This window comes from Homalodisca vitripennis, chromosome X, assembly GCF_021130785.1.
Source record: "Homalodisca vitripennis isolate AUS2020 chromosome X, UT_GWSS_2.1, whole genome shotgun sequence".
Classification (NCBI taxonomy): domain Eukaryota; kingdom Metazoa; phylum Arthropoda; class Insecta; order Hemiptera; family Cicadellidae; genus Homalodisca; species Homalodisca vitripennis.
Genome location: NC_060215.1, coordinates 23738092 through 23750625, shown reverse-complemented (window position 1 = coordinate 23750625; position 12534 = coordinate 23738092). Strand labels below are relative to the sequence as shown.

Below are 12534 nucleotides of genomic sequence, written 5' to 3'. Positions count from 1 at the left end.
CAATGAATGTCGATGTTCTGCATCAATTTTGTTATTCTTTTCTTTTCTCAACTTGGATGATTTTTTTTGTTTACCATTAGGATGACCATCATTAATTGACTGCAGTTCTTTATTGAAGGCTGGTAGTTTCAAAGAATTACGTCAGATCTGCCTCACCCCCAGGAATCGCTCTAAAAGTCCTTAATTTTTGCCTTGGTAACTGTTACGTTTTTTGACTGTAGGCTGTAACTTTTACAGTCTAAGACATTTTGTTATTTTCCACAGATTCTTTCCATCCTCTCAAGTTACTTTGTAACATTTATTCCTTAAACTCAGTTTATAAAAACTCATCTTTGAAATAAAGCATGTATGGTTTATTTTCTCTTTATGTATATTTTACACTTTCCCAATTCAAATTGTGTGCAGTTTAATTGATCATTAAAAAACTTCATCCTCCCAGGAAATTTTTAATCAATGGTTTTACAAAATAAATAAGTGGTTTATGCCAATGTAAACGAATTAAGTTTATTGACACTAGCAATCTCCCATAATGACCCTAAATCTGGATTCCTCAGCTGTGCTGGTTTAACAGCTGATTTATTTACCAACTACAGCTGTTTCATTGAGAAAAAAGGAAAATAAAATTGCAAAATCTAGTTGAAAACGTGTTATTTTTTATCTTGTTATTATAATTGCTTTACGCTACAAGGCTTCCAGATTTACACATTTTGGAAAACAGTAACATGGATTGGTTTATAAGCCTTTGTTCGATGAAGGTATTATATGAAATCAGAGGTTGTAAGCACTTATGTCCATTTTCCATAATGCCAAATGATAAATGTATTCTTAAACCCCTTGATCACGTCTTCATTCTCATAATACTCAACATTCCATAGATGACATTTAGTTTTTTCTGAGAATGCACTGCACACCACTTTCGGTGTATGGAACTAATCATAATTAAAGGCAAGGTAAAAATATGTAGATACATTTACAAAGTTATGCAAATATAAACGTTTTGTCGCTCTAACCACCTGTTTTAATATTGAATTTGTTGTAGCGCTGCGTAACATCAGTCTGATAACATTGACCAACATTTTATATTATTCTTGTTTATACTTGCAGTTTGTTGCAGCATGTCGTAGTGCTCTATTGTGTCAACAGTCTCCAGCACCTGCATGTTTACTTGTTTGTGTTGTAGAGTAACGGATATGGTGTTCAGTGTTGCTTCATTGGATTGCCAGAAGATTAAAATTGTATTCCTTCCTTCCTGATTCGTTATTTCATCAGGTAAGTAATTATGAAATCTTGGGTAGAGACTTTTAGCAAATATCTTAATTTTTTTGCAAACGGAACTGAAAGGGTTCTTAGTGCGATTCGTAGTTCTCATCTTTCGCATTTCTATTAAAGAATATTCATATTACTTTATACACACAAAAATGCCTCAATAGGAGATACTTCATCTCACGACATAATGGAAATGAGCTTTTATATCTGTTTTTACTCATTATTAATCTTATGTAATGTTTTTAAAAAAATATTAATAGTTGCAAATGCGTGATAAATGTTCCCTCCAACAGCTTATCATATATGGAAATCTTTTGTGAATGAGAGTAAAATACAGATATTTTAAAATATGACGAGGACATACATTTTTTAGGAAGTAAAATTTTCTAAGTGAACTAGCAATATTTGCTGCCTTATTTATGTAGCTTTTCCAAGATAACTATGAATTCAAACGTATTCCCAAGTACTATCAACCTACTCTACACTTGTCACATACAAATTACAACATTGTGTTTTATGGTCAAAGATAACAAACTTAGTCTTAGTTATGTTGAAAACATGTTATTTTCACACAACCAATATTGAAGGGTTTTAAAATCTAATTCCGTATTTAGTTTTAAGCCGCAAGTCCTTGGAAATATACAGCAAGGCCATGTCATAGGTAAAAGTTGTGATGTTACCTTTAGAACACAGATTATTATACATAATTAATAGTACAGGGTCCTAGACAGATCTTTGAGGTTTTCCCAGTAGGTATGAAGCAATAAGTATTTCCTCTAATACCAAAATCATCCAATTTTTAAGCAAACATTTTTTTATATACCATATCAAATGCTTTATTAAAATTTAAAAACAGTGCAGAGATATGAAGGCTGTTATTACACCAGCACATATTTTGTATTAAGTCTCTTTTTAAACCCAAACTGATTTTCAGAAAGAACATTATTTTTCTCCAAAAAGATTACAAGTCTAGTTTTTATACACTGTGTTATTAGATTAGAGAATAGAGAAATCTACGAAATAGTTCATAATGAAATAATAACAAATAAAAATACCTTTATTTACAAGTGATTCTCAGTTAATTTACTGTTTCCAGAACAAATCAAGTCACTAGTGGCCTTAAATTAATACTAAATATTAAATAACAATTCAAATACAAAATATGATTAAATATTCATAACTATCAACTATAACATCAATAAATAATTAAAATCTAGTTGCTCACTTAAAATTCGTATGATGAAAACCTTATAAACTAACAGCTTTGTTTGTTGTCAACAATAAACAATTATTAAGAATTAAGTTTTTGTTTAAATAAGCTACAACTATATTTTTTTAGGCTAGCGGAGAGGTTCTTGTACAATATTGTACAACTTAGGGCCAAAGTATCAAAAGCTCCTTTTCCGGACTTCAAGTAAAACTTTAAAAAAAATCTAGCATATAGCTATTGCGATTGCTATGTTGTGAGACTTCCTCCCAGAACAAAAACTGCTCGCTTAGATACTGCGGTTCTAATCTAACTTCTGAATCTGTACAGGCCTCTCAGTGTACCAAGAGTACGCTGAATATCATGAATGACATGATCAGAGAATGTAAGGTCGCTATTGATCAAGATGCCAAGCACATTGACTTGAGCACCCAAAAAACTCGCTGATCTAGAGCGATCCCCCCACAACCCCTATCCATCAATGCCTTTGTGTGGGATGAAGTGAAGGACGGTGCACTTGACTACATTGAGCTTTATTACTGACGTAAAGGTCAGAATTAATATGGGAGATGGCCTCCCAAACTGAGCTAGGATCATAGGACAAGTGCAACTGGCAATCGCCAGCATACAGATGTACTGCACAGTGTTTAATACACATAGAGAAGTCAGAAGTGTAAAAATTCAATAGTACAGGACAAAGACAACTTCCCTGAGTAGACCTTGCCTTCTAAGTAGATGTCTCATTCGCCATTTTCATAACCTGACTTCTTCCTCCAAGATTTCACCGATTCATTAGCGTTTTCACCAAAACCATAGAAGTACATCTTAGCCAATAACATCTTGTGACTTACGGAGTGAAAGCTTAAGAACAATCCAACATGATAACTTATGAAATATAGTTTCCACTGTCTTTAGAATCAATAAGATCAAAAAATACTTTGTCAGAGCAGTACACATACTGTGGTTGTATCTAAAACCAAAATGTGTTTTAGGTCGAATATTCTTGTCATTATTGTATTTCATTATTTGACAAGTGACTTTTTTCCAGAATTTTTCACATAGCAGGTAAAATTTAAATGGGTATAAATTGGGATTTTCAGAAAGAACATTATTTCCCTCCAAAAAGTTTAGAAGTTTATTTTCTATACACTTTTCAATTTATTATTTTCAAAATTATCGTAATAGTTGACTCAAAAGACTACACTACGAAAAAAAAACAACAAAAGTTACTCTTAAAAAAGTTTGAAAACTTGTACAGAATATACTCAAGTAAGGCGAGAAAATATGAATTACACTCAAAATTGAAAAAAATGGCTTATACCATTCTGGCTCAATCATTAAATTCCATGAGACTCGAAAATATCAAAGACCATTATTGAAAATTTGTTAGTAAAGTAGTTTATGGCTACATCACAAATAAAACCAAATTGGAACATAATCTATAATCTGAATTCAAACAAAAGTCGTGAGTCGAAATCTAAAATAAATATTTATAAAAATTATACAAAACTAAATTATTGTTTTGAATGGGAAACTTAGATATTAGGTTAAAATATGGTACCTGTACTAATGGACTATGACAACATGAATACAAACTTTTGTTATGAATGACTGTGCAAGAAGCCCACACCATTCCACTGCTCTCAGTCTTGGTGTTGGCGGAAATGGCAAATTGGTAGATCTTGTCGTCAGGTACCGTGATGTTCTTAATGGTCACATCGCTGGATACTCGCGTCCAGTTCAGGGTCCCCTGTAATCATTACATGTTACATCTACCAAGAACACAGAAAGCGCTTTGCAATGTTTCTTGTATTCCTCTGTAATAAACAAACTTAACTCGAACTTTAAACTGAATATGATTTGAATTAGAGTTAAGGTCATTTTTAGACAATGTATTCATTGTAAAAACAAGTTCTAACATTTATTTGTATATTTTTATTTTATGTTAAACTATTTTATATAGTAAAAAATTAAAAACCAGTTTTAAGAGTTTAACAAATAACTATGGTTTGTTAAAATTATAAAGCAGACAACAAAATTAAAACAAATATGTTTGTGTTTAAAAAAATGTATAGACAACCAGTTTCCAATTAATGTATTTATACAATATGTTCATTTTGTTCAGAACATAAGACAAAAAATACTGGATTGAATAAAAATTGGTTTTCTACCATACAAAAACATAAATACGTGTATGTAAAGATTCTTCAAGAGAAATATGTGCTGATTGATCTCTCTTTCATTATCATTAGAAAAGAACTGTATTTCATTGATTCAACTCTAATATACTTTTTTTGGGAACATATCCCAAAATTTCAGTTATTTCATTATTTTTGTGTAATGAATATAAATTTTATCTAACAAGTAATTGCAAACATGTGATAAAAACACGGATTGTCTTATTTTATGCCTTTGTGTCTTATATCGTTTGTGTCTAAGAATATTTTGAAACCCTAATCTTATTAAATAACCAAAGACCGATCAATTAGGGAATTACCACTCACAGCAAAATCCCAGTCTAATGTAATTTGACTTAGAAATAGTCAACTTCTTTAAAGAATTGATATACAACACAAAATCTAAATGATTACCGTGCACTGATATGGTCTGTCCTTGTTATTGTCACACCAGAAGATGGTATAACTGGATATTGCACGATTGGTGGCAGGAGGCTTCCAGGACAGCTCGTAGATATGATTGTCGAAAGCAATCTTGGTAAATGACAGGGGCTCAGCTAAACCTGAATCACACATCAAAGTTCAACTTTTTTCTTAGTAATACAAAATTCACATTTATTAGACAATAAGAATTTAATGTATAGTGATCATAAAAATGGTATTCAAACATCTGTTGCAGTTTTTGAACATATTTTAATTTTTCATGCTCCATAAACATTTGATAAAACTTCTAATTCAACACTTCCATTACTTTTGGCTGGAAAATTGGAGCAATTGGAAAAAATTATAAAATATTTTAATTTTTTGTTTTTTACATTTTAATATTCTAGGTTATTTTCTGAAGAGTTTGTTGCAAAAATTATTAAAATTAAAAGTTGGGTTAGAAGAAAATGAGATCACTGCTAAACCTATACCTAATCATAATGATCCTGATATTGTTTACAGTGCCCCTAAAATTAAGCTAGGTAATATTTCAGAAAAATATAACGATATAATTATTGATACAGAGTGAATACAATAGTTAATTTCAACCATTTAATGGAAGTTAATTCTGAAATAGCAGTGTGTAAAAATATGTAACGAACCCATCGATTTTAAAATAAAGAATCTCGTAGGCCTATTCTTTCAGGAAACTTTTCATGTACGCTGCACATACTAAATTTGCCCACTCCTCCTTCAAGGTTCTTCAAGCACAAAGAACTAGGGTCTTCAACTGAAAATGTCCATTTTAAAATTATGAAGATGCTGTCATTGAATGAAGGTGGAAGGGATTTGACAGTTACCATAGACGGCACATCGCAGAATTGTGTCATCACTCCAACATCTGTGGATACCGGTAAGGTAACTGACACAGAAATATTGTGAAAGCACTGTTGCAAAGATAGGTTTATTGGACAACTTAGTGATAAATGCAGTGCTAACTATCAGGGAGTAAGTGGAGGCTTGTAAGTAGTCGGAGCTCGTGCGTTATTCCATCAGTCATTGCCAGCTTATAACGTTCGATATGTAGAATACCTAGGCGATGGGGATCCTAAAGGCTTTGCTAGTGTTGTGGAAAGTAAGCTTTATGGCAATGAGTGTACAGTGAAGAAATTAAGTGCATTGGACACATGCAGAAGCGCATGGAATCCCGTCTAAAGAATTTGAAGCTGAAAAAGGGAAAAGCCAAACAAACTGACGGAAAAACTATGGGTGGTCGGAATAGACTGACTGAAACTGTCATATTATCTGTTTAAAAATACTATGGTTTAGTAATACGTGGAAATACTAGTAATTTGAGAGATGCAGAAAGCAGTATGGGCAGAATTCCATCACGTATTATCAAGCAATGCCGATCCTCAACACAGGCTTTGCCCTATAAGGAGGCAAAAGGCCAAAGGATGGCATTGGTGTAAGTAATAAAAGGCCATGGCTTCTAATGAACCATATGACCACTGAAAACACTTTCATCTCTCTTCAGTCTTCATGAATAAGAGAAATCCTATTTTTACAGACCTTAGTTCACCTGACTTGTTTAGAAAATGTCTCCATGGTAGATCACAGAATCCAAATGAGTCTGTGAACCAAATAATTTGAACTCGCCTTCCAAAAACCGTCTTCGTAGGCATACATACTCTACACCAAGAATTGTATGATACCATAAATTCCTTCGACAAAGGAAATATTGCAAGATACATGGTTTTAAAACACCTAGGAATGATAGAGTTAGAGGATCCTGATAACCCCAGTTATGGAGCAGGATGTCATTCAACTTATGTTACAGGTTAGTGAATTTACTTATAAGCCTATGCATGGTCTTTATCTGCTATTTCCCCAAAATGTAACTTTTTTGAAAAAAAAAGCCTTTATTTAGGGATTTAGGGCTGTGTGGGGGCGGTAGGGTTTTTCCCCACATATGTAACTTTTCTCTGGAAGTACTCGAGATTAGGATGAAATAAATTACAGTTGTACTATATACTAGTACACACATTTTGAGCACATGACATTTTAAAAAGATAACATATTTTTGTAAAAATATAACATATTCATAGTTTTGTTAACAAAATTATTTTAAATTTTATATTTTTAAGAATATATTAAAAGTTTTTTCCACTCTAACTGTTAAGGAATGTCCATATAATATTATCCTAAAGTTTAACCATGATAGGCCAAGAGGTTCATGAGAAAAAGGTACACAGTTTCATAAATTAGCATTAAAAGGATAGGCCGTACAGAACCCCCTTCACTCAATATTCACATGGAATCAGCTATTCCCACCATAGCTACTTTATACCATATTTTATAAACTTCTTAAGATTCACACAGATTTTCACAGCGTTTACTATTTCTTTCCAAACAAAAATAAAGCCAACAAACAATTTCACTTCCGAATTAAAAATAACAATTTTTTGGGGGAAGGGAGCGCTCCATCTTGTTGCTACTGAAATAATATTCTTCAAATTTCAACTCTTAATTGCTCATTACATTTCTAGGGCAAAGTATCTATGATGATATAGTTGATATACTCTACCGGTACAAAACACTGGTGCCAACATTAAAATTTCCTTAAACAATGGACCAAACTGTCACCAAGGATTCCTGCTCAGAGCTTTAAAACCGATGAGAATGGAACAGTCTTTGACAAAATATGGTTTCACTCCAGATTCTACTGTTGTGTTTATTTAGATCACTATTGAGGTAGAAAGCAAATTTATTCTCAAACTTAATTTTTTAACACATTGGAGTCTGGCTTGCTATTTGCTGTTTTTTATAGCCTGGTCTGCATAAATTAATGGTTTTCAGATTTTTTTTTTAGAAAACTGTTAAATATTATGTATATGATATTATATTTTCTTCAAAGTTCTATCTTTCCTCTTTAAAATTTATATGCAAAAACTGTATTCCTATAAAATTTAATTAATTTTAAAAAAATTTAAAAACATCTTTTTTGAAGAAAAATAAAAACTCCCGCATGTCTTGTGTTACTTGAAAACTAACTTTTGAATAAATAAAACAAGTAATTTCATTTTTTTTTAAAGGCATTTACAATATACATTTTTACAAATAATTTTAATTTCCAAAAAAGTTTTCAATTGCTAAAAAAAATTATTGTTGTCGTAGACAGACTGACGACGCGCCAGGCCACGTCAGTGGATAAACAAAAGCCTCAAGCGGGTATGACGTAGTAGCGCCTAGCGGAATTTTTCTGAACTAACCATCAAAGCTGGCTTTCTAATGCAGCAGACGGCACTCGAATATCACTCGGGCAACTCCGTATATCAATCGGCAAAGCTGTGCTCGAGTCACGCTCGAGCGCCGGCCGGGGGTTTAAACAATGGCGCTCGAGTCTGGCTCGAGCGTAGACTCGAATGTGTTAACTTTATGACAAAATTAACAAACAATACCGTAACAGGAGAAATTTTGTGAAGAATGGTAAATAGATACACTGTAAGTAATATTTTTTTAAGATCGTGCAATCGATTTTGGGTTTGGAAATTATTTTTACTTATTTAACCCTTTGCACGCCAGCCTATTTTCCAAAAGTACTACCCAGAAACGCCAAGGGCATTTTCAGCAGTTTTGCAACCTTTCACAAAATGTATCACAACTTTTTTATTTTTTAACAGATACTGATGATTTCTTTACCATGTTTTTGCTTATAAAATGCCCTTGTTCAGTTGGTAAATTGTAGTTGCATAAATGTAATTTAAACTTAGAAAAAAAATAAAAATTTAGAAAAAAAATTTAAATTTTCAAAAAACATTTTTTTAGCACAAATAAATGGTTTCAAAAAACATTTATGTTGATTTTCTGTTATATCCCAGTAAACTATATCTACCCCTTAACCTAATTACAAAATTTCAAAAGCCTACCTTATATAGAAGTCCAGTTGTGATTTTTTTCACTAAATGTGACGCGGGCACAGTTTTTGTAAGTTGCATGGACGTTGTATGTAATGTTACAATATATTCACAAATCAATATTACACACTATACTAAAATAAATCGGTACTTTGGGATTATACCAAACACACTAGTATGAAGAACACAAAAATATAAATTTTTAGAAACAAACATGATACAACGAAAAAACAACTCTTAAATTACAAAATTACAATAATTGTGTGTTTTTTTTTTCAATAAAGAGTTTAGTTTATGTTTGGTAATGTTTGTTTTTGTTGAATTTTTGTGTTTGGAGAAATGTAGGGGTAAAATACGGAAGTACAACAAAGCGAACGGGCGGCGAGACTCTGCAATCACGTTATCTACTAGACCGCTCGACTTTGACCTCTGTCTGAGGATGGGGAGGGGTTTGCGATAAGACAATTCCTGTTTTATACTGACGAAATATTGTTCTACGCTAATCTAGTAATCAGTAGAAGCTAAATGTCAACTGTCTGAGGATGGGGAGGGGTTTGCGATAAGACAATTCCTGTTTTATATTGACGAAATATTGTTCTATGCTAATCTATTAATCAGTAGAAGCTAAATGTCAAATAACGATTCATGTCTGGGTGTGGTCGGTATAATCCCAAAGTACCAATGAATCTAATAAAAGGGGCATAGTAAAAATGCCCTAACAACAAAAGTAATGAGAGAATTACAAACGTAAACAACGCACAGAAACACGAACGTAACCTTACTCTCGACCAAACAATCCAACAGCTGCGAAGCTCAAATACGACCAAACAAACAGTCCATAAAGGAATAAACTACTTTGTGGTTTCAAAGCAACTAATCGACTATCGATTAGTCAAAATTTCACGGCAATCAGATGAACTATAAGAAAATTACAGGCGAAAAACGTGTACCTATATTACGGCCATTGGCGGTTTTCAGTTGAGTAGCCGACGGCCGTAATATAGGTACGTTGGCGTGCAAAGGGTTAATTCATAGGTCTTTCAGATCACTTCCCAGAATACAGGAAAAGTAGAAAAAATGGTGGTATTACTTCTTATGAAATTACAGACATATAAAGGAGGCAGTTTAGGCCACTTTATTATCAGGCTTAAATGAAACCGGCTGAAGATAACGATGTGAAATATTTACGATACATGAGCTAAGCCTTCAAAGATTAACATAATTTTTATTCGTTTATGACAAAAAATTAAACTTTTTATATTTATACTTTTTTTTATGATACGTTTTTATTAAACTTTTTTCAAAACGAATTTACATTTTTATAAATAAAAACATGTCACTCCCTGAAGCTATCTCATGTACCTACATACAGTAAAAATTTCAAATTTTAATCTTCAGCCTTTTTTATTTTGTCCTGATCACAAAATGTCTCATGTCCTATTTAAAATTTATATTGGTATTGATGGTCTATATTTTCCAAAATTTTGTAATCTTATATAACAATTATTACAACATGCTATGCCTGTGTTACACTATGGCATTGGTAGGTTTATATTGCCATTAGCACGGATAGGTGATAGTTTACTCATGTTGTTGCCATTAACATTTAGTTTGTTTTCTCTCTTGAGCCAACTGGTGATTTTTCTTCCTCTATTCCTGCCAGAATAACAAGGAAACATAGAATTTTTTCTTTTTAGATTGGAATACCTTTTATCACAGGTTCCTCACCCCTAGAGCCAACTATAACTACATGTGTTAATCATAATTTATTTTATTTTTATCTGGGTGTATTTATTTTGTATGTAATGTGTCTCTAATTATGTGTTTTTTATATTTTTAAATATTGTTTCAAAACTTTTCGTACCAAAACATTATTTGTTAAGTATTAATGTTCTTATTAATATTCTGAATTACAGTTTTTACTTGTTGTACAATATTGGATGAGTAATTCCTTAAAACTTGTTTTAACAATATTCATTTTAAGCAAGGAAGTTTAATGAAAATACATCTAAATTGATGCTACTAAAATCTAACTCAATGGCAAGCAAGAAAATAATATCACTGAGCTAGAATATAAGTTTTTGTTCAATGCAATAGTGTACAAAAACCCATGTACCATCTTATTTGACAATTTGTTATATTGAAGTTTAAAGAACATAAACAACTTTAACAGTAACGGTGGTACCGACAAGCTTTTTGTACGAAACATATGGAAAAACAAAACTTATTAATTTTCCAAATCCCGATAAAAATTCTCCTATTAATGAAGTCTTGATTTAAAGTCTTTTCAGATTTGAGGTGGTCTGGTTAGTTAGTGTTTGTATTAATGATATTGTATTTTGTATAGAATTTTCCTGACCGTAGGTAGTATTGATAGAATAAAATGAATAAATCCACAATACTATTTAACTAAGAGTTGGTTTACTAGAGCCCATTTTTCCATAACAACTTCTTTCACTAGAGCAAGGTTTTCAAATGCTACCTCTGGGCTTGAAAAACTGTGATTCTAATACCCTACAAAAGAAAACTGTGAAGTTGGATCAAAGAGAGATTTGCACACCCTGACGAGTATTGTATTGGAATTCAATTTCCATGAATGATCATTTTTAAAACATCAGAACTCATATCTTTTCTACATAAAAACAAAAACATTTTTCAGATTTTAAAGGCCTGAATGATACAAGAATCAAAACTTACTTTTACTTTGTGATGGCACATAGACTTCAGAATAATCCTTGGAGATTCCCTCCTTGTTTGCTGAGACTATTTTGAAACGGTAACTATTTAAACTCAATCCTGTGAATCTTGCATAAGCGGAGGTTGTTTCATTGGCTTGAAGATTACTAAAACACAATGACAAACAATGTTATTGGCTTTTTGCATAGTACAAATTAACACACTTGAGTTAAAATGCAAAAGTAAAACATGTGTATAAAACTTTCCATGAAGTTGCTAGAGCCTAGATGGGTGATAGTGTAAAAAGACTTCCTTTTATTCACTAATGTTATAAATACACAATGTGATCATAAAAAATAGGTGGTAAATTAGCTGTGATCAATTATTGTATATATGTATGTGAACCATTTATTGAAATAATAGAATCTTATTTTAATACCCCTTCAAAATATTTACAATGATCATTCAGAAAGTAAGTTGCCAAGCCATCTGATCACCGAATGGGTGAGGGTAGAGGGTAGCAGTGCGATCCGAGTGGTGCTTCATAGCTACATTCAGTGCGCATCTGGCAGTGTCATAGATAAGGTTGTATGCCATTCTGAGTGCTCTAAATGAGTGTTCAAAATGGCTGGAATACAAACAATTCTGCCAACTGTGACGTGCATAGGGTCATTAGATTTATTTTGGTAAAGTAAATGCAACTGGTGGAAATTCATCATAAATTGTGTTATGTGATGGCAAAGACATTAGGAGCTATATAATGCAGTTAAAAATAGTGCTGATTGTTTCATGACAAAACGCAAAGTGGCTGATTGCCTGTGATTATCGACACCACCGTCGGACAAATCAATCATAAGGTTAAAACAAT

General features: G+C 32.2%; 1 protein-coding gene across 3 annotated transcripts in view; it reads right to left on the bottom strand.

Moving 5' to 3' along the window:
- LOC124368784 (cytokine receptor) overlaps positions 1–12534 on the bottom strand; it is a 98377-nt gene that overhangs the window by 42022 nt on the left and 43821 nt on the right. For all 3 annotated transcript variants that reach the window (XM_046826153.1, XM_046826154.1, XM_046826155.1), the window contains 3 exons: positions 11688–11833; positions 5065–5213; positions 4070–4223 (listed from right to left, as the gene is read on the bottom strand). In XM_046826153.1, coding sequence (XP_046682109.1) covers positions 4070–4223; positions 5065–5213; positions 11688–11833 — 449 coding nt within the window. The remainder of the gene's footprint in view (positions 1–4069; positions 4224–5064; positions 5214–11687; positions 11834–12534) is intronic.